We start from the raw sequence: 23,225 nt of genomic DNA on the forward strand, positions 1-23,225 counted from the left end.
TTGGCGACTTCAATGCCCATCATCCCCTTTGGGGCTCTCCTGCATCCTGTCAGAGAGGCTCCCTCTTGGCGAATGTCTTCAACCATCTCAATCTTGTCTGCCTCAATACTGGCGCCCCGACTTTCCTCTCGGACTCTACTCATACCTACTCCCACTTGGACCTCTCGATCTGTTCTACCACTCTTGCCCGTCGGTTCGAGTGGTATGTCCTTCCTGACACCTATTCGAGCGACCACTTCCCCTGTGTCGTTCGTCTCCTGCACCACACCCCATCCCCACGTCCTTCGAGCTGGAACATACCGAAAGCTGACTGGGGACTTTACTACTCCCTGGCGACCTTTCCGGACCACGATTTTCTCAGTTGTGACAGTCAGGTCGAATACCTCATGGCTGTTATCATCAATGCTGCCGAACGTTCCATTCCTCATACTACCTCTTCTTCACGTCGCGTTTCCGTCCCCTGGTGGAATGAGGTTTGTAGGGACGCTATCCGTGCTCGACGACGTGCTTTACGCACCTTTTGCCGCCATCCTAGGTTGGCGAATTGTATTGGATACAAACGACTCCGAGCGCAATGCCGTAGAGTCATCAAAGACAGCAAAAAAGCTTGTTGGGCCTCTTTCACCAGCTCCTTTAACAGTTTTACTCCCTCTTCTGTTGTCTGGGGTGGCCTGCGCCGGCTGTCGGGCGTTAAGGCCCACTCCTCGGTACCTGGCCTGACTTCAGGTAATAAGGTCCTTGTTGATCCTGTGGATGTCTCCAACGCCTTCGGCCGCTTTTTCGCGGAGGTTTCAAGCTCCGCCCATTACCACCCTGCCTTCCTTCCCAGGAAAGAGGCAGAAGAGGCTTGGCGACCTTCCTTCCACTCGCTGAATCTGGAAAATTATAATGCCCCCTTTACTATGCGGGAACTCGAACGTGCACTTGCACTGTCCTGGTCCTCTGCTCCGGGGCCAGATGCCATTCACGTTCAGATGCTGGCACACCTTTCTCCGGCAGGCAAAAGCTTCCTTCTTCGTACCTACAATCGCGTCTGGACCGAAGGTCAAGTCCCCATGCGTTGGCGTGACGCCGTCATTGTTCCTATATCCAAACCCGGGAAGGATAGACACCTTCCTTCTAGTTACCGCCCCATTTCTCTTACAAGCTGTGTCTGTAAGGTGATGGAGCACATGGTTAACACTCGGTTAGTTTGGGTTCTTGAATCTCGACGGCTACTTACCAATGTTCAATGCGGCTTTCGTCGCCGCCGCTCCGCTGTTGACCACCTTGTGACCTTGTCGACATTAATCATGACCAACTTTTTGCGAAAGCGCCAAACGGTAGCCGTGTTCTTCGATTTGGAGAAGGCTTATGATACCTGTTGGAGAGGAGGTATCCTCCGCACTAAGCACAGGTGGGGTCTACGCGGTCGCCTGCCCCTTTTTATTGATTCCTTTTTAACAGATCGAAAGTTTAGGGTACGTGTGGGTTCTGTATTGTCCGACGTCTTCCTCCAGGAGAACGGAGTGCCTCAGGACTCCGTCTTGAGCGTAGCCCTTTTTGCCATAACGATCAATCCAATTATGGATTGCATTCCACCTAATGTCTCAGGCTCTCTTTTTGTCGATGACTTTGCGATCTACTGCAGTGCCCAGAGAACATGCCTCCTGGAGCGCTGCCTTCAGCATTGTCTAGACAGCCTATACTCATGGAGTGTGGCAAATGGCTTCCGGTTCTCTGAAGAGAAGACGGTTTGCATCAACTTTTGGCGATATAAAGCGTTCCTTCCGCCATCCGTACATCTCGGTCCCGTTGTTCTCCCATTCGTGGAAACAACTCAGTTTTCTAGGGCTCACACTGGACAGGAAACTTTGTTGGTCTCCGCACATCTCTTATTTGGCTGCCTGTTGTAGACGTTCCCTAAATGTCCTTAGAGTTCTTCATGGTTCATCTTGGGGAGCGGATCGCACTGTCCTGCTTCGCTTGTATCGGTCCATAGTCCGAAGGAAGCTGGATTATGGGAGCCTCGTCTGCTCGGCCGTCCCTCTTACGCCGTCTCAACTCCATCCACCATTGGGGGGTTACGTCTTGCGACCGGAGCATTCTACACTAGTCCCGTCGAGTCTTTATGCTGAAGCTGTTGAATTACCATTGACCTACCAGCGCGACGTACTGCTTTGTCGGTACGCCTGCCTGTTGTCAATGCCCGACCACCCCTCTTATCAGTCCTTCTTCGCCGATTTTCTTGACCGTCAGTACGGGTTGTATGTGTGTGCCCTGCTGCCCCCTGGAGTCCGCTTTCGTCGCCTGCTTCAACAATTGGATTTTGCCCTCCCTACCACCTTCAGAGAGGGTGAGAGCCCAACACCACCTTGGCTCCAGACTCCGGTTCATATTTATCTCGACCTCAGCTTGCTCCCGAAGGAGGGTACTCCGGCTGCAGTGTATTGCTCACGGTTTGTCGAACTTCGTGCGCGACTTGCCAGTCACACCTTTATTTACACTGATGGCTCCAAAAGTGACGATGGCGTCGGCTGTGCCCCTGCCGTCGGGGCCGTCACTTTTAAATACCGGCTCCTCGACCAGTGTTCCAACTTTACGGCCGAGCTTTTTGCTCTCTATCAGGCCGTTCAGTATGCCCGCCGCCACCGCCATTTATCGGATGTACTCTGCTCTGATTCACTCAGTGCTCTTCAGAGCCTTGGAGCTCCATATCCGGTCCATCCCTTGGTGCAACGGATCCAGCAGTCCCTCCATTCTTTTGCTGATGATGGCTCTCCTGTCAGCTTTCTGTGGGTTCCCGGCCATGTAGGAGTGCCTGGGAATGAGGCTGCTGATGCTGCAGCCAAGGCTGCAGTCCTCCTGCCTCGGCCAGCCTCCCATTGTGTCCTGCCATCAGACATTAGTGGGGTTGTTTGTAAGAGGCTTGTGTCGTTGTGGTGGGATACTTGGTCATCACTTCAAGGAAACAAGCTCCGGACAGTAAAACTGTTCCCAACTGCTTGGACAACCTCCTCCCGACCGTCTCGGTGAGAAGAGGTCCTTCTGACCAGGTTGCGGATTGGGCATTGCCGGTTTAGCCACAGCTACCTGCTCTCTGGTGACCCAGCCCCGCAGTGCCCTTGTGGTCGTGACTTGACAGTGTGCCATGTTTTATTGTCGTGTCCCCGTTTTAGTCAATCTCGTGTTGTCCTGTCTCTGCCATCTACTTTACAGGATATTTTAGCTGATGACGCTCGAGCAGCTGCTCGTGTTCTTCGTTTTATACCTTGACTGGCTTGTCCAAAGACATCTAACCCTTTCACTTATTTTATCTGCATCTTTGTAGGAACTTTCTGGTGTCCCTCCCCCCGCTTGAGTTTTACTAGATTCTATGTGCTCTAACAATTGTGACTGGGCGCTAATGACCTCAGTAGTTGAGCGCCATTACCCCCCCCCCCCCCCCAAAAAAAAAAATTAAAATTAAAAAAAATAATTCTTAGCAGCTCTCCATTCTAGTTTGTCTAGTTCTGAACTTTGGATGCCACAAGTTAAAAAGTGCTTAATTATTCAAAAGTAAAAATAGTTCTTAATACCCATGAACCATGGACCTTGCCATTGGTGGGGAGGCTTGCGTGCCTCAGCGACACAGATGGCCATACCGTAGGTGCAACCACAACGGAGGGGTATCTGTTGAGAGGCCAGACAAACATGTGGTTCCTGAAGAGGGGCAGCAGCCTTTTCAGTAGTTGCAGGGGCAACAGTCTGGATGATTGACTGATCTGGCCGTGTAACACTAACCAAAACGGCCTTGCTGTGCTGCTACTGCGAACGGCTGAAAGCAAGGGGAAACTACAGCCGTAATTTTTCCCGAGGACATGCAGCTTTACTGTATGATTAAATGATGATGGCGTCCTCTTGGGTAAAATATTCCGGAGGTAAAATAGTCCCCCATTCGGATCTCCGGGCGGGTACTACTCAAGAGGACGTCGTTATCAGGAGAAAGAAAACTGGCATTCTACGGATCGAAGCGTGGAATGTCAGATCCCTTAATCGGGCAGGTAGGTGAGAAAATTTAAAAAGGGAAATGGATAGGTTAAAGTTAGATATAGTGGGAATTAGTGAAGTTCGGAGGCAGGAGGAACAAGACTTTTGGTCAGGTTATTACAGGGTTATACCCTCCTGGAAATGGAAAAAAGAACACATTGACACCGGTGTGTCAGACCCACCATACTTGCTCCGGACACTGCGAGAGGGCTGTACAAGCAATGATCACACGCACGGCACAGCGGACACACCAGGAACCGCGGTGTTGGCCGTCGAATGGCGCTAGCTGCGCAGCATTTGTGCACCGCCGCCGTCAGTGTCAGCCAGTTTGCTGTGGCATACGGAGCTCCATCGCAGTCTTTAACACTGGTAGCATGCCGCGACAGCGTGGACGTGAACCGTATGTGCAGTTGACGGACTTTGAGCGAGGGCGTATAGTGGGCATGCGGGAGGCCGGGTGGACGTACCGCCGAATTGCTCAACACGTGGGGCGTGAGGTCTCCACAGTACATCGATGTTGTCGCCAGTGGTCGGCGGAAGGTGCACGTGCCCGTCGACCTGGGACCGGACCGCAGCGACGCACGGATGCACGCCTAGACCGTAGGATCCTACGCAGTGCCGTAGGGGACCGCACCGTCACTTCCCAGCAAATTAGGGATACTGTTGCTCCTGGGGTATCGGCGAGGACCATTCGCAACCGTCTCCATGAAGCTGGGCTACGGTCCCGCACACTGTTAGGCCGTCTTCCGCTCACGCCCCAACATCGTGCAGCCCGCCTCCAGTGGTGTCCGACAGGCATGAATGGAGGGACGAATGGAGACGTGTCGTCTTCAGCGATGAGAGTCGCTTCTGCCTTGGTGCCAATGATGGTCGTATGCGTGTTTGGTGCCGTGCAGGTGAGCACCACAATCAGGACTGCATACGACCGAGGCACACAGGGCCAACACCCGGCATCATGGTGTGGGGAGCGATCTCCTACACTGGCCGTACACCACTGGTGATCGTCGAGGGGACACTGAATAGTGCACGGTACATCCAAACCGTCATCGAACCCATCGTTCTACCATTCATAGACCGGCAAGGGAACCTGCTGTTCCAACAGGACAATGCACGTCCGCATGTATCCCGTGCCACCCAACGTGCTCTAGAAGGTGTAAGTCAACTACCCTGGCCAGCAAGATCTCCGGATCTGTCCCCCATTGAGCATGTTTGGGACTGGATGAAGCGTCGTCTCACGCGGTCTGCACGTCCAGCACGAACGCTGGTCCAACTGAGGCGCCAGGTGGAAATGGCATGGCAAGCCGTTCCACAGGACTACATCCAGCATCTCTACGATCGTCTCCATGGGAGAATAGCAGCCTGCATTGCTGCGAAAGGTGGATATACACTGTACTAGTGCCGACATTGCGCATGCTCTGTTGCCTGTGTCTATGTGCCTGTGGTTCTGTCAGTGTGATCATGTGATGTATCTGACCCCAGGAATGTGTCAATAAAGTTTCCCCTTCCTGGGACAATGAATTCACGGTGTTCTTATTTCAATTTCCAGGAGTGTAAATACAAAATCAAATAGGGGTAATGCAGGAGTAGGTTTAATAATGAATAAAAAAATAGGAGTGCGGGTTAGCTACTACAAACAGCATAGTGAACGCATTATTGTGGCCAAGATAGACACAAAGCCCCTGCCTACTACAGTAGTAAAAGTTTATATGCCAACTAGCTCTGCAGATGATGAAGAAATTGATGAAATGTATGATGAGATAAAAGAAATTATTCAGGTAGTGAAGGGAGACGAAAATTTAATAGTCATGGGTGACTGGAATTCGTCAGTAGGAAAAGGGAGAGAAGGAAACATAGTAGGTGAATATGGATTGGGGGGAAGAAATGAAAGAGGAAGCCGCCTTGTAGAATTTTGCACAGAGCATAATTTAATCATAGCTAACACTTGGTTCAAGAATCATGAAAGAAGGTAGTATACCTGGAAGAATCCTGGAGATACTAAAAGGTATCAGATAGATTATATAATGGTAAGACAGAGATTTAGGAACCAGGTTTTAAATTGTAAGACATTTCCAGGGGCAGATGTGGATTCTGATCACAATCTATTGGTTATGAACTGCAGATTGAAACTGAAGAAACTGCAAAAAGGTGGGAATTTAAGGAGATGGGACCTGGATAAACTGAAAGAACCAGAGGTTGTAGAGAGTTTCAGGGAGAGCATAAGGGAACAATTGACAGGAATGCGGGGAAAGAAGTACAGTAGAAGAAGAATGGGTAGCTTTGAGGGATGAAGTAGTGAAGGCAGCAGAGGATCAAGTAGGTAAAAAGACGAGGGCTAATAGAAATCCTTGGGTAACAGAAGAAATATTGAATTTAGTTGATGAAAGGAGAAAATATAAAAATGCAGTAAATGAAGCAGGCAAAAAAGAATACAAACGTCTCAAAAATGAGATCGACAGGAAGTGCAAAATGGCTAAGCAGGGATGGCTAGAGAACAAATGTTAGGATGTAGAGGCTTGTCTCACTAGGGGTAAGATAGATACTGCCTACAGGAAAATCAAAGAGACCTTTGGAGAAAAGAGAACCACTTGTATGAATATCAAGAGCTCAGATGGCAACCCAGTTCTAAGCAAAGAAGGGAAGGCAGAAAGGTGGAAGGAGTATATAGAGGGTTTATACAAGGGCGATGTACTTGAGGACAATATTATGGAAATGGAAGAGGATGTAGATGAAGATGAAATGGGAGATAAGATACTGCGTGAAGTGTTTGACAGAGCACTGAAAGACCTGAGTCGAAACAAGGCCCCGGGAGTAGACAACATTCCATTAGAACTACTGATGGCCTTGGGAGAGCCAGTCATGACAAAACTCTACCATCTGGTGAGCAAGATGTATGAGACAGGCGAAATACCCACAGACTTCAAGAAGAATATAATAATTCCAATCCCATAGAAAGCAGGTGTTGACAGATGTGAAAATTACCGAACTATCAGTTTAATAAGTCACAGCTGTAAAATACTAACGCGAATTCTTTAGAGACGAATGGAAAAACTGGTAGAAGCGGACCTCGGGGAAGATCAGTTTGGATTCCGTAGAAATGTTGGAACACGTGAGGCAATACTAACCTTAAGACTTATCTTAGAAGAAAGATTAAGAAAAGGCAAACCTATGTTTCTAGCATTTGTAGACTTAGAGAAAGCTTTTGACAACATTAACTGGAATACTCTCTTTCAAATTCTAAAGGTGGCAGGGGTGAAATACATGGAGCGAAAGGCTATTTACGATTTGTACAGAAACCAGATGGCAGTTATAAGAGTCGAGGGGCATGAAAGGGAAACAGTGGTTGGGAAAGGAGTGAGACAGGGTTGTAGCCTGTCCCCGATGTTATTCAATCTGTATATTGAGCAAGCAGTAAAGTAAACAAAAGAAAAATTCGGAGTAGGTATTAAAATCCGTGGAGAAGAAATAAAAATGTTGAGGTTCGCCGATGACATTGTAATTCTGTCAGAGACAGCAAAGGACTTGGAAGAGCAGTTGAACGGAATGGACAGTGTCTTGAAAGGTGGATATAAGATGAACATCAACAAAAGCAAAACGAGGATAATGGAATGTAGTCAAATTAAATCGGGTGATGCTGAGGGGATTAGATTAGGAAATGAGACACTTAAAGTAGTAAAGGAGTTTTGCTATTTAGGGAGTAAAATAACTGATGGTGGTCGAAGTAGAGAGGATATAAAATGTAGGCTGGCAATGGCAAGGAAATAGTTTCTGAAAAGAGAAATTTGTTAACATCGAGTATAGATTTAAGTGTCAGGAAGTCGTTTCTGAAAGTATTTGTATGGAGTGTAGCCATGTATGGAACTGAAACATGGACGATAACCAGTTTGGACAAGAAGAGAATAGAAGCTTTCGAAATGTGGTGCTACAGAAGAATGCTGAAGATAAGGTGGGTAGATCACGTAACTAATGAGGAGGTATTGAATAGGATTGGGGAGAAGAGAAGTTTGTGGCACAACTTGACTAGGAGAAGGGATCGGTTGGTAGGACATGTTTTGAGGCATCAAGGGATCACCAGTTTAGAATTGGAGGGCAGCGTGGAGGGTAAAAATCGTAGAGGGAGACCAAGAGATCAATACACTAAGCAGATTCAGAAGGATGTAGGTTGCAGTAGGTACTGGGAGATGAAGAAGCTTGCACAGGATAGAGTAGCATGGAGAGCTGCATCAAACCAGTCTCAGGACTGAAGACCACAACAACAACAACAACCCATAAAGTTCTGTAAACATTTATTTATCTTCAGATATTCCTCCTTCAGTGCTTTATAAATAACTTCACACATTTCTGAAATTATTTTGGTTAATGTGTGCTGTGGTATTTATGTGCTGTATAGTAAATAAGATTAGCTTTGTGTTATGGTGAACCTTTCTTCTATACATATAGCATTACTCAAGTGTTTCTGGACATACAGCATTACTCAAGTGAGTATTCTGCTCTGTAATATTAGGAGTCACTTTACTGGGCAAATAGTGAAATGCGCTCTCTTCCATTCATGAGTAATTTGTACAAGACTAGATGTCTTCCACTTGGAGCTCTCTTAATAAATTTTGATGAATGTTTTTATTATCTCAACATAAGATTGACAGCTTCAGGCAAATATGTTTCCTTTTTTCTGCCACTTCCCTTCCAAATGCACACACAATGCAATTGTGGTACATGCAATTGCAGCACATAATAACCAGTTATTGTTGTCTGCCATCTTGAACTTTTTAGTGCCACGTGAGAGATCTGTGTCAAAGAAATTTGACAAATATTTGGGCATATTTCTTTGTCCAAGAAACATGGTAGTGTAATACTGGCCTAACTAAGACCACGTATGAAAGCTAAGCTCATGTGTGTTCAATGAGCAGTTTTTATAGTGCATTTAGTTCTTGATTTCTCCAGTCGTCTACTCTTCGGCTGGTGGAAAAGGCAGTTTCCTAAAATTAGTGTTATTTGACCAAGCAATGAGGAAAAGCTCTTCCATTCCTCTGAAGATGGCATGGAAGATGTATGGAGTAGAACTGTCACAAAAGTAGCTGCCAATATTTCTTGTGTTGTGGTAAAAAGAATATTGTAGATGAAAGAATTGCATTCTTAAACAGTAGTAAGAAAAGATTTGCAGGTTCTATCAATCACCCACTATCCTTTGATAATTGTGATCGTAATGTAAGCCAGTGTGAAATTTCTGGCAACACAGATTGTCATTAATTAAGAAAGATGGATGTGTTTAGTAAATAACAGTGTTTCTGCAAAAATTAAAGCACAGATTCCTGACTTGCTTTCACGTAAGTTTAGATTCTCTGTCCACAGGTGGACTTTTTCATATAATGTAACTTTCTTTTACAATATTGCAATTACATAACATTACTTCTCATATTACAGTCATAAATATAGACCTATGTCTTAGAGTTAGTTGTGAAGTAAGTTGTACAGTCATTGGCTCTGAGCACTATGGGACTTAACAGCTATGGTCATCAGTCCTACAGTCATTGCTTTCTCTATGTACACACTTTCTAAGAATAATTTATAGTTATTGCAAGGAGTGCGTCATGCTTGCAGGTGCTTCGCTGTACTGTTCCCATCTGTGGTAAAGCACTCTGTAGAGTTTTGAAAGCTTATATTTTGTTTAGGGGTAAAATGAGTGTATACAGTACCAGACATCACTTATAGAGAAAACCCACAGTTGGTAATATCAAGCCTTAAATTATTTCCCCAGATTAAAGCTACAAATGAAGATTGGATTTCATGCTACAATAATAGTCAACACAGTATCTCGGACCGAAAAATCATTAATGATTTACTTGTAAAAGCAATAGCAAATGTTTTACATGACCTTGATGGTCAAACACTGACATTAAAAATGTAGTGTGGTTATGTTAAGATGATAAAAACATTGTACAACATAATCCCAATCAATGACTCAGTCAGGAGTTAGAGAAAAAGCGTTGCAACAAGGTTTTGTTAAACCTCTACAGTATTGCACACTTTGTGGTCACCTAAAGTAAAAGATGTAGAGACAAGAAATAGATCTGATGAGTGACATTAAAATAGCTTGTCAGGGACACAGAGCTATAATTCAAGGACCAGGATGTAGTTGAGAGCAAAAATCCATATATAAATTTATAGCTGTATTCATTTTTGAAAGTTAGTGTTTTTAAAATGGCAATAATATATCATTGCCTTCATTTTTATTTTCTAGGTGTTATTCTTATTAAAAAGGCTGGTGATGGATCCAAGAAAATAAAGGGCTGTTGGGATTCAATTCATGTGGTTGAAGTTCAAGAGAAGACAAGAAATGCACATTACAAACTTACATCCACTGCAATGCTGTGGCTCCAGACAAATAAGACTGGTTCAGGAACCATGAACTTAGGAGGAAGTCTCACAAGACAGGTATGTGATTGTGGTGTAAAACCTGTATTAATTACTGCTGTTAAAAACATGAAGTTGTATGGAATTTATTAGCCCCATTTGCAATATCATTAGTTGAAGCAATGTTGTCTATACCAAATTAAAAACCTAAGGATTTTTATGCTTCAAACTCACTCAAAACCTTTTTTGTTATGCTCTTATTATGTTGCATTTCCAAATAACCAGCACCCTCATTCTCTTTTTCCTCACCTTCACTTGTCTTTGCCACTGTTAATTGTTAGTACTGATCGTTTAAGATTACAGCAGCTCTGTTAACTGATTTCTTTGTTTCTTTAAACTTTCTGTGTTATTGTTGTCTTTATTCCTTCGCCTGTAACCGACAAGGGCCTCTTGTACTAGAACTAGGTTCTCCCATATGTTTTCGCCCTCTCTAGGACATTGGTCAAGACCGCGAATGCATGCTGTGCTTGGTGACAGTTTTCAGACTATGTAAATATTAAATAATTTTGCACTGCTGCTGTTGTTACAGTTTAATAATGTCCTGGTCATAAAGAGTTCTCCTGTCCTTCAAAAGAATCTTGGTTCCAACAAGACCCATTTGGAGACCCAAGCTTTCTCATTGGTGATAATTGCCCTCCTTCATTGTTAACAGAAACTGATTGCAAATAAGAGAATGATCATTTAGCTTTCCCATTGAACAAAAAGGGAGGTGAGGGGTAGGGGAAAGGATAGTTGACTGGAGGGAGGAAGAAGCATCGAGGTAAATGAATGGCAATGTATCACTAGGGATTGAAATGTTTTCAAACCCCGCCATACAAGCATGCATCAACCACCTTCTGTGGAGGAGGAGAATTGATGTTGATAACAGGATCTAGCTGTGATTGTAGGACATGAGCTTTGTATGCAGTGCATTACACAAAAATGCACACTAACCACATAAAATACACTTTATCTAACCCAAGTATCATCTATTCACACTCCATTTCAGTGTAAGTGGTAGGTAGTGATGTAGTCAAGGCTGCAGATATGAGAAGTTTTAAAAAATGCTGTGGCTTAAACATCAGCATTTTGAATAACCTAAGGTGTGTGTCATCCACATTGCATTGAATGATGCACTGGAGAATAATAAATGCAAAACCTACGTTGCAGTGTTAATGTGAAGTAGAGTAATTGAAAGCTCCTGTTTGTGAACTGTACGGGTACTAAAAATGTCTCTGAAATTGGCTGACCTTGAAAGCATTTGCATAATAGGTGACAGCTTTTTGGTTGGACCTAATATATCAATGCTGCTTGCCATTGTTTTTTCTTCTTTGCTCCTTTTCCAGTTGTAAGGACACTTTTGGAAAAAACAACATTAATCAAAAAAGGATTTGACTATATGCTTTCCTCTCACATTCTTCATAAATAAAGGCCTTGGGGAAAGCTCTGTCCAGACATCAGTTTCATTTATGATATAAATGAGGAAAGCACACAAACAGTGTGATCAAATTGGAATTGGATAAATGTTAAATCATTTTTGGTTACTGATAACGGAGTCATTCTTAGAGAATGAAATATTGAAATGAAATGGAAGATGTGATCAGCATGCTTGCAGACGAATGTGGTATCCATATAGTAATTCTTATAATCTAAAATTCATCAACACACACACACACACACACACACACACACACACACACACACACACACACACATATATATATATATATATATATATATATATATATATATATATATATATATATATTTATTTATTTATTATGGTTTCGATCTTGAAAGTACCACCACCACTATTCATTTTAGGGAATTTAAATTCTCACAAGACCTAATGGGGCAATTCCTGCTTTCTCTTGTCGATTTACTGGAATGTTTATAGTGACGGTGATCATTTTCCAATACTCTTTCTTTGCCACACCAATGCCCATCAGAAACTCTATTTATTGGGACGTAAAGAATACTGATTGACATAGCTTCACTATTTCTTTAAATCCCAAACCTGTCTCCCAAGGAGGAAGTGAAGTAGTCTGTACACATACCATTACTATGATACTACTAATGGCAGAATCAGCACTCTATCTTCCTTGTAGGCCACCTGTTGAATGTTGAAACAGTGAAATAGATCCAGATATAGAGACGCACACAAGAGCACTCAGGCAACATAAATGACATCCGTCAAGGTGTGCACACATCTTCAAAAGGCTCCAAGCGCAGACCTGCTATATAATTGAAACCCGTACTTCCTTGTCACAAGTATGCGACAAACTGCACTGCTTTCACAGGCTCCAGTCATTATCTGGCATCCTACATATCCATCAGAATGGTGTCATTCAATCTGACACTTCCATTGTTGCTGAACAAATAGCAACCCTCTTCACCCAAGCCACATCCGTAAAAGATGATCAGATATTGTTTACCTATTCTCAGATTATAAACCTTCAGAAGCATACAGTGACTGGGACCACCTCAGTGCTCTATGCACTGTGCCACAATAAAGGCCCAGATCCAGATAGCCAGATGCATAGTCAGATGCTATGTTATTTACCCCTAGAATACAAAGAACATATTCTTATAATAGGGAAACATTCCACGCGGGAAAAATATATTTAAAAACAAAGATGATGTGACTTACCATACGAAAGCGCTGGCAGGTCGATAGAAACACACACATACATACACACAAAATTCTAGCTTTCGCAACCAACGGTTGCTTCGTCAGGAAAGAGGGAAGGAGAGGGAAAGACGAAAGGATGTGGGTTTTAAAGGAGAAGGTAAGGAGTCATTCCAATCCCGGGAGCGGAAAGACTTACCTTAGGGGGAAAAGGACAGGTATACACTCGCGCGCGCGCACACACACACACACACACACACACACACACACACACACACACACAAGTAGACATATTAAAAGGCAAAGAGTTTGGGCAGAGATGTCAGTCGAGGCCTTCTATGTGGACATGACACCTAATAAGCTGTCTGCCTGCATGAATGACCACTGAAAAACTGTGGCCAAGAAACAGCTGGACTGATCAAACTACCCAGTGCATCATTCTTCATTTCAATGACAGCTTCACAGCCTATACTATAGTCATTCATCCTTCCTACCAACACCATCTTTTCTGAACTGCATGGGTGAGAACACTCCTTGAAATATATCTTATGACCCATAACCCTCTTGGCCTCAACCATCATCGCCTCCAGGGGCCGTGACGCTGTTTGGCGGGTTCGTGCTGGGCTACAACAGGGCCCCAGCCTTTGCAGCAACTTTTCCCTTCCGTGCTGCATGTGTATCCTCTTGCTATTCTTTTTCCCCTCCCTTGGGGTACATGTCTGGGAAGTTGTTGGAAATATGTTCTGCACATTCAGACGCAGATATCAGAACAGTCTCTCCACTGTTTTTGTTCCTTTCTTTCTTTTTTTTGTTTCCCTTCCTCTGCTTCAGTGTTTGAGGTTCATCTATTTCTTCTTTGTCTCTGTGGACTCCTGAAGGCCAGTCCACACATCTGACGCGTAACAGGTGACTGGGTAATGCGTAATTCCCAACCCCGATTTGATAGGTAGGGTTCGCAACTACCCCCTGCTAAAGGCTAGGTGCAGGGAGGGGTGATTGCCTGAGCTGCTATCTTCCTAAATTGATGATTGATCCCTCTGTCAGGTGTTAACGGAGGTGTGACTTGAGGTCTGAACAATCACCTAAGGCGGGTGCACTCCCTTCTGAGAGGGGGCCCCCAGTTGGAACGAGCGCACCATCGGAGACACTGGCAGTTGTGTGGGACTTCCTTGCAATGAGCCAAACATAATCTTCTCAGTCTACATCTACTAAACATAAATGGAATAAGGCTAACGATTGAAAGACCCTCCCAGATACACCACAGTTCCTCGTGGTTTCACATACTGAAGATGATCAGTCCTTTGCTGTGGTAAATCCATTTATTATTAGGAAAGTTGATGCAATTGCTGGCCCTGTGAAATCCTGCTCTCATTTACATTCGCAAGCACAACTGCTTGCAGCTTCGCTCCTCCATGGCTATCCTGTTCGTGTTGAGGCCCATCAAAAACCAAATTCTTCCTGTGGTGTTACTTACTCAAGGCTGCTCATGGTCTGACTGAGGCAGAAATCCAAATATACACCTCCAATCAGTGCCGTTACAGTCCATTGGCTCACTTTTCATAGAGCGTTGATTCTGTCAAAGATCAAAGCAGGCTATGAAATTATCACAGTTGACCGTACATTCTGAACCCAATGCGCTGCAACCTGTGTCATCATTACAACCACACTTGAATGTCCTATCAACACCCGACCAAATGTGTAATCTGTGGTAGGGATGCTCACAACAGCGATTGTCCACCTCTTTCTCCCCGCTGCATCAATTGCAACGGCAAGCATGCCACCTCCTCTAGAGATTGTCCCAGGTATCTCGATGAGTAGGCTGTCCAGGAGATCCAGGTGAAGGAAAAAATTCCTTACCCGCTCGCTTACTAGTTGTTGGCTAGTCGGAAACCCTGCATTCTACCATTTGGTACGTACAGTGTCGTTGTTCCTACATCTCGTTCCACGAAGGATATAGCCATGCAGACATACAGCCTCAAATTCACACTGTGGTTGTGAAATTGCCCAGTGTCATGGTAGCATCCCCGTCTCCTCCTCCAGCTGTGCAACAAGCCACCAAACTTTTGCCTCACAGGGTGAAATCAACTGCCACACAACCGGCAGGCCAGAAAGGAGAGAAGGAATACTCCCACGAGGACTTCCTACATCGCTCCAGCCAGCAGACATGTGAGTCTTCCTCTGACAGCTGGAAAGGCTCCAAGAAGCCAAACAAAGGCAAACGGTCTTCTCCTTCGACGACTCGGAGATCCTCTTCAACAGTGTTGCCATGCGATACCATTGCTCGGCCGACTTCCATGTCACCACTGCACAGCACCAACTGTTTTTCTGCCGTGGACTCCACAGACCAACTGAAAGAGAATACTGATGCCTCTGTAGACCTCAAGGAGCAGGATCCTCCAGCCTCTGTGCCCTGTAGCGTGAGTCTTCGAAGGCTGGAACTTGGCAGCCGTCGAGATGACATCCCTTCATTTTTTCCCTCCTCTCCTTTCTTCATTATTAACCTCCTTAAATGGAACATTTTCAGTCTTCGGTCCAACAAAGAGGACTTACAGCTGCTCTTAGAATCGCAGTACCCTCATTTACACTAGCCCGGGTGGGAGCCTGTATGCTGAAGCAGCCGAACTACCGCTGTCATACCGTCGTGACTTTCTTGTCAGCAGATACGCATGCCATTTGTCTGCCATGCCTGGCCACCTGTTGTACGCCTCCTTCTTTGATGACTGTGAGTTTCACGACCTCCACATGGAACTTCCTATAGTACCTTTGTGTGCAGTGATGGCTTTCAGCCCCCCAGGGGGTCCACAACTCTTTTGTGGATATGTGCGTGGCGAGCATGGGGCCCCGAGCCATTGCAGCCTTCTTTCTCTCCCGGGCTGCATTTCCTTTCCCCTCCATGCTCCTTTCCCCTCGCCCTCTCCTCTCCTCTCCCTCTATTGGTGTCCTTGCTTATGTTGGCCCCCGCTATCCTCATGGTTCTGTTGGTTTTACACTCCGGCTTTGTTGCGTACTAGTCTCCTCCTTTTGGCATTCCTTGGTCCCCCTCTGGGGTTTGACCTCCATTACAAAATTTCTCCTCCGTAGTGTGAGCCATTTGGGGAAGAGCACCTTACCTAGTGTCTCCGGTGTGCGCCCTCCTAGTACATTCCACCTTTTCTTTCACGTCGTTGTTTGATGCTAGGGTGCATAGCCAGCACGGTAGCCAGCCCGTGTGGTGGGGTCGCTATGTACCCTTTTGGTTGAGCCCCCTGAACACACAGGGATCACACTTCTGATACCTGAGCTGTGACCTCCTCATGCATGCCTTGGAGTGGTTGCTCGTCATCCTGGAGCATCGGAACTCCCGGCAATGGCCGCCGTGCCAGACGGCCCTTGCTGTGGCTGGGTGGCGCCCGTGAGGAGAGCCCCTGATCGGAGTGGGTGGTATCAGGGCGGACACTATGCAGATGAAACGCATACGGGTACAAAACTCTGGCCGTTCTTCTGCGGCCGTCTCTCTGCGTGGTACTGATTCCTCAAGTGCTGCTTCTCTTGCCCCTTCGGCCTTCCCTTCCATGGCTACCCCCTGGGAAGAGGGTCAGGCCCGTCGTCTAGGGGCAAAACCTTTCCCCCGTTATCTAGTTTGCACCAGGACTGATGGAGATACTTTCACCAGTGTCAAACCTTTATTCTTTGTGGAACACATTGAAGACAAGTTCGGCGAAGTGGACTCCCTGAGCAAGATGCGGTCGGGTTCGTTGCTGATAAAAACCGCTTCAGCTGCCCAATCTGTGGCCCTTCGTGCCTGTACCCATCTTGGCACAATTCCTGTGTCCATTACCCCTCACCAGTCTCTAAATATGGTACAAGGTGTGATTTTTCACAGGGACCTCATCCTTCAAACTGATGAGGAACTTCGGGACAATCTCGGACGGCGGGGTGTTCACTTTGTTCTTTGTTCGGCATGTTCAGAAGGGTCCTAAAGATAATCCTATTGATACTGGTGCCTTTATCCTGGCCTTTGAAGGGGATACCCTTCCTGAGAAAGTTAAGATTATGGTCTATCGCTGTGATGTGAAGCCGTACATCCCACCTCCTATGCGGTGTTTTAAGTGCTTGTGTTTTGGCCACATGTCTTCTCGCTGTTCTCAGGACCCTCTCTGTGGTGACTGTGGACATCCACTCCATGAGGGGAGTCCCTGTGTTCCCCCTCCTGTATGTGTAAATTGTCATGGTAGTCATTCTCCACGTTCACCAGATTGCCCAGTATATAAGAAAGAAAAAAAGATACAGGAGTATAAGTCCCTGGATCGTTTAAGCTACACAGAGGCCGGTAAGAAATATGCACGACTGCACCCTGTGTCCATGACGTCTAGTTATCCCTTGGTTACATCTTCACCCCTTCCTCCCCCTTCCTTACCCCCATCCCGCACCCCTCTCCTCCCCCTCCCCTGCGGCTCCCACACCTTCTCCTCTGGGCGCTGCTCCCCCTCCCCAACCAGAGAAGTGTCTCACTCCTTCGGCGTCTGCCAGTCAAGGGCGCCTCTCCCGGGATGCCCCTTCCCGGCACCTTCCAGGTAAAGGGTCTGCTGCCGCGCGGCGACCGCGAGAGCCGCTGGCTGTCGGCCCCCAGGTCACCCGGTCTCTTTCTGTTCCTGATCTTGCTGCAGCTGGCTCCTTTATGCCACACAGTCCTCCTCGATCTCAGCCTGAAAAGAAGAAGAAACGTAAGTCCCGGGACAAAGAGCCTCTGGTGTCACCGGAGGTCCCTTCCCCGACTTCACAACCGGATTCTGACCTGTCGTTCATGGATGTCGCCCCCTCCTTGTCGGTGACGGGTGGGGACCCGGCGGTATGACTGGATTTAGCGTGTTCAGCCCTCATTTAAACCATCATTCTGTGGTTCTCCAATGGAATTGTAATGGCTACTATCGTCACCTTCCGGAATTGAAATCCCTTCTTTCGTCCTACTCTGCAGCTTGTGTGGTTCTCCAGGAATCTCATTTTACTGATGCTCACTCACCGACCCTCCGTGGGTTCCGTGTTTTCTGTCGAAATCGGGTCGGACCCTTGCGGGCTTCTGGTGGCGTTTGTACGTTGGTCCGTACAGAAATTGCTAGCACGTGGATTCCTCTCCAAACTACATTGGAAGCGGTTGCTGTTAGGGTCCACTTAGACTCTGCAGTCACAGTTTGCAATCTTTATCTCCCTCCTGACAGGACTCTTACACCTGCTGCCTTAACCACCCTTCTTCAGCAACTTCCTCCTCCCTTCCTCCTCCTTGGGGATTTTAATGCTCATCATCCTTTGTGGGGCAGTGCTTTTCCATCTCGATGAGGTCTTCTTATAGACCAATTTATTGCAGACCACGACCTGTGCCTTCTTAATGATGGCTCCCCTACTCATTTCAGTGCCGGTCATAGTACCTTTTCTGCCATTGATCTTTCTCTTTCTTCTCCCTCTCTCCTCCCTTCATTACACTGGTCGCCACACGACGACCTTTCTGATAGTGACCATTTCCCGTTGGTTATCACGCTCCCTTCCCGCTCCCCGATGGACAGGTTACCTCGTTGGTCTTTCCACCGCGCCGATTGGCCTCTATACACTGCACAGGTCGAGTTTTCTCCCTCTTTGTCAGGTTGTATTGATGACGTCCTACGTGACGTGTCTGACGCGATTGTTCGCGCTGCTAACCTTGCTGTCCCGCGCTCATCTGGACCATTTCGTCGACGGCAAGTCCCGTGGTGGAGTACGGCCATTGCCATTGCCATCCGTGATCGCCGTCGAGCTTTGCAACACTTCAAGAGGCGCCCATCCGTAGCCAGCCTTACTACCTTTAAACGCCTTCGCGCTAAAGCCCCCGTTATTTAATCAAACAGAGCAAGCGGATATGTTGGGAACGATTCGTTTCTTCCCTTGGTTCCACTGTCCCTCTGTCACGGGTATGGGCTACACTTTGCTCTCTCCAAGGTTGCCATAGGCAGTCCACTTTCCCAGGCCTTCACCTCCCAGATGGCATTTGTACGGATCCATTAGTTCTCGCAGAACATCTTGCGACCCATTTTGCAGTGGCATCAGCGTCAGCCTCCTATCCAGCTGCTTTCCTTCATCAAAAACAGCAGGCTGAAGCTCTCAACTTATGTTTCACCACTTGTGAGCCAGAATCTTACAACGAACCTTTTACTGAATGGGAATTTCTTTCTGCTCTATCTTCTTCTCATGATACGGCCCCTGGCCCAGATTCCATTCATAACCAACTGCTTCAACTTCTCAGTGCTCCACAACGGCAACATCTTCTTCGGGTTCAGGGTGACTTCCCTTCTCAGTGGAGGGATAGCATTGTGGTTCCTGTCCTTAAGCCTGGTAAGGACCCCCTATCTGTTGACAGCTATCGGCCAATTAGTTTGACCAATGTTGTTTGTAAGTTACTTGAACGGATGGTAGCCAGTCGGCTCACTTGGGTCCTCGAATCTCGGGATCTATTGTCCCCTTACCAGTGTGGCTTTCGCGAGGGACGATCTCCAATCGATCATTTACTTCGTTTGGAATCCGCAGTTCGGCAGGCTTTTTCCCAGCGCCGCCATTTGGTTGCAGTGTTTTTTTGACCTTCGCAAGGCCTATGACACGGCCTGGCGCCATCACATCTTACTAACCCTTCATCAGTGGGGTCTTCGGGGCCCACTCCCGATTTTTATCCGCCAGTTCCTGATCCATCGGTCATTCAGAGTTCGAGTTGGTACTGCTTTTAGTTCTCCACGGACCCAGGAGACGGGCATCCCACAGGGTTCTGTCTTGAAGTGTCCTTCTTTTCCTCATTGCTATCGATGGACTTGGGGCCTCTGTCAGTCCCTTGGTCGCTCCTGCCCTGTATGTGGATGGTTTCTGCATTTGGGTTAGTTCCTCCTTGATGGCATCTGCAGAACAGCAGCTCCAGGTGGCTATACGGTGTGCCTCTGCGTGGACCCACTCACACGGGTTTCAATTCTCTCCTTTAAAATCGCGGGTGGTCCACTTCTGTCGCCGTACTACGGTCCACCCTGATCCAGAGCTCTATCTCGCTGCACAACGATTGCCTGTGGTTCCACAGTTTCGTTTCCTGGGTCTTCTTTTCGACAACAAGCTCACTTGGCTGCCCCATATCAGACTCCTGAAGGTAGGATGTTTCCGTAAACTCAATGTCCTTCGCTTCCTTGCCCACTCCTCTTGGGGTGCGGACCGTTCCCTCCTCCTCCGTCTTCATCGTGCTCTAGTTCTGTCTCGTTTGGACTATGGTTGTCAAGTTTATGGTTCAGCTGCTCCTTCCACACTGCACGTGCTGGATCCAGTCCACCATCATGGTATCCGTTTGGCCACCGGTGCCTTCCCTACTAGCCCTGTTGATAGTCTCCTGGTTGAAGCTGGGATCCCCCCCCCCCCCCCTTTCTGTTCGGCGGTCCCAGCTTCTGGTGTCTTATGCCCTCACTATCCGTTCTTCTCCCACTCATCCTTCCTATTCTATCCTGTTCCCAGACCATGGCCGTCGCCCACCCGACTCCCGCCCTCGGGCGGGTTTACCGGTTGGGCTGCGCCTTGCGTCTCTTTACCGTGATTTTCAGCTTCCTTCTTTGTCCTGTCTTCCTTGCTCCCTCCCCTCCACCCCTCCTTGGTTAGTTCCTTGGCCTCGAATTCGGATGGATCTCCGCCGCGGTCCGAAAGATTCCATCCCCCCGGTGGTGTTCCATACCTTTTTCCGCCAAATTTTATGGGAGTTTCGGGATGCTGTTGTTTTTTACACTGATGGCTCTAAATCTGCTGATCATGTTGGGTATGCCTTCACGTCCTCTGTTGGAACGGAAAATCATCTGCTGCCACCTACATGTGGGGTGTTTACTGCGGAATCGATGGCAATTTCCCGGGCCCTTACCTTTATTAAACAATCCCAACACAACCGCGTTTTGTTATGTACGGACTCGATGAGTGGCCTTCTTGCTATTGACCGGTGTTTTTCGCACCATCCCTTGGTCTCTGCCATCCATGACCATCTCGCTGATATTCACCGTGCTGCTTGTTCCATTGACTTCCTTTGGGTCCCTGGCCATGTGGGTATCCCGGGTAATGAGCTCGCTGATCGTTTGGCTGGGGGAGCAGTTACTTACCCCCCGTTTTCTGTAACCCCTCCTGCAGCGGATTTATGGCTTCACATCAAATCCCACTTCGCACAGTCGTGGGCCAATTCTTTGGGAGGCTACTCCACTGTCTAATAAACTTCGTACAATTAAGGTGACACCAGGCCCGTGGTGTTCTTCCTTTCGCCTCTCCCGAAAGGACTCGACCACACTGTGTCGTCTCCGCATTGGCCATACCAGGCTGATCCATGGTTTTCTTTTGCGTGATGAGCCACCCCCGCTATGTGGTTGTGGAGCCTTCCAGTCAGTGGCCCACATTTTGGTTGAATGCCCCCTTCTTTTGGGTCTGCGTGTTAAGTACAGACTCCCCCACACTTTACCTTTGATGTTGGCTGACAATTCCCGGATGGTCTCTCTGGTTCTCGGTTTCCTCCGGGAGAGTGGTTTTTATTCTCAGTTCTAAGGTTTGTAATCTCTCTCTGGTGTTGGGGCAGGGCGGTGAGTGTTTGGGTGTCTCCCACTGTAGGCAGTGTTCAGAGATTCCCGATTCACCTCCCTGACTGGAATTTCTTTTTTCTTCCCCTTTTACTTTGTTTTTACCCCCCTTTTTTTTAAGGCTTGGTTAGTCTTTCTATTCCCATACGTACTTTGTGCATTATAGCAGTTGTACCTTTTAAGTCACAGGTGGTCTTGCCTATGCTGCTTCAGCATAGTGTTGGGTTCGTTTCTCATGCCAACTTACCTCATTTGTTTTTTACCAATGACAACGTGACTGCCCTTTTACGTTTTTCCCTTTTTTCGTTTTATTGTTCTGACTTTTCTGAGATGTCCTGTTAGCAGAATGGAGTATATTTGAAACAAGGGACTGATGACCTTGCTGTTTGGTCCCTTACACCTCAAACAACCAACCAACCAATGGCTTTCAGACTGACCGTGGTGTAGGGTGTGCTTTCGTCATTGGCACTGACGATTTTTGGTATCGGCTTACGGAACACTGGTCAGTATTTACAGCAGAAATCTTCGCTGTCTCAGGCCACGCTGTACATCCAGGGACAAAGGTTTTTCAATTGTGTCATCTGCTCTGACTCTATCAGTAGCCTCCGGAGCCTCAGTGTGCTGTAAACTGTCCATCCCTAAGTGCAAAGGGTACAGGAAAGCTGTCACTTGCTAATTCTGCATGGATCCACTGTGATGTTTACGTGGGTTCCTGGTTACATCTATCTGATGGGAAACGAGGCAGCTGTCATGGGTACAGTCCTCGTGCTTCAGCCCACTAGTTCTTCCACTACCTCCGATTATATCTGTATCTCCGCCTGTCAGCAGGCAGTGTCACTTTGGCATCACAACTGATCCTCCCTTTATGGGAACAAGCTCCAGGAATTAAGCATCTCCCATCAGCGTGGATGACTACCTCTTGGTCCTCTTGCTGTGACATCATTTTAACTAGGTAGCATATCAGGCAATGGTTTTTTATCCATGTGGTACTCCCCCACCACTCTGTGCTCATTGCCCTCGACCTCTGACTGTTTGCCATTTCCTGATAGAATGCCCTTTTTTAACCACTTTTGTTCTCATTTATGTTTGCCATCTGAGTTATCTGTCATTTTAGGGAATGACTCGCAGGCTGTCTGCCACATTTTACTTCTTATCCATCATAGTAATATGGCGAAGGACATTTAATCTTCAGTTTAGGACCTCTGTTACTCTGTGGCATATTTTATGGACCTTTCTCAAAGTACCTGATCTTTAGCTGTCTTTCCTTTTGTCGCCTGCTTTTAAAAATAGGGTATGCAGTTCTGACATGGGAACATATGACCTTAGTTGTTTTTGTGCCCTAAAACAAAAGAAATTAGTCAGCCTTCATTAGTCACTGTCCTTCACCTGCTTGTCGCCTCCCCGTTCCTAGTCCAGCCCAAAAACAGTCTTCGTGTCCACAAACACACTGTCTTTTTACTTCGCTCCTTTTCTATTCCCTCTACCCTTTGTTTAACCTACCAATTACACTTAGCTGCACTACCCTCTTCCCACTCCCCTGCCCTGTTAGCCCTCCCCTCCCCTTCCCACCCCGGCCTCCTCCTTAGCCCACCACCTGGATTGCTTCTCCCACCATGCACTGCAGT

General features: G+C 46.9%; 1 protein-coding gene across 1 annotated transcript in view; it reads left to right on the top strand.

Moving 5' to 3' along the window:
• LOC124596575 (F-actin-capping protein subunit beta) overlaps positions 1-23,225 on the top strand; it is a 50,387-nt gene that overhangs the window by 20,229 nt on the left and 6,933 nt on the right. Inside the window, exon 4 of the mRNA XM_047135768.1 lies at positions 10,244-10,437. Coding sequence (XP_046991724.1) covers positions 10,244-10,437 — 194 coding nt within the window. The remainder of the gene's footprint in view (positions 1-10,243; positions 10,438-23,225) is intronic.

This window comes from Schistocerca americana, chromosome 2, assembly GCF_021461395.2.
Source record: "Schistocerca americana isolate TAMUIC-IGC-003095 chromosome 2, iqSchAmer2.1, whole genome shotgun sequence".
NCBI lineage: Eukaryota > Metazoa > Arthropoda > Insecta > Orthoptera > Acrididae > Schistocerca > Schistocerca americana.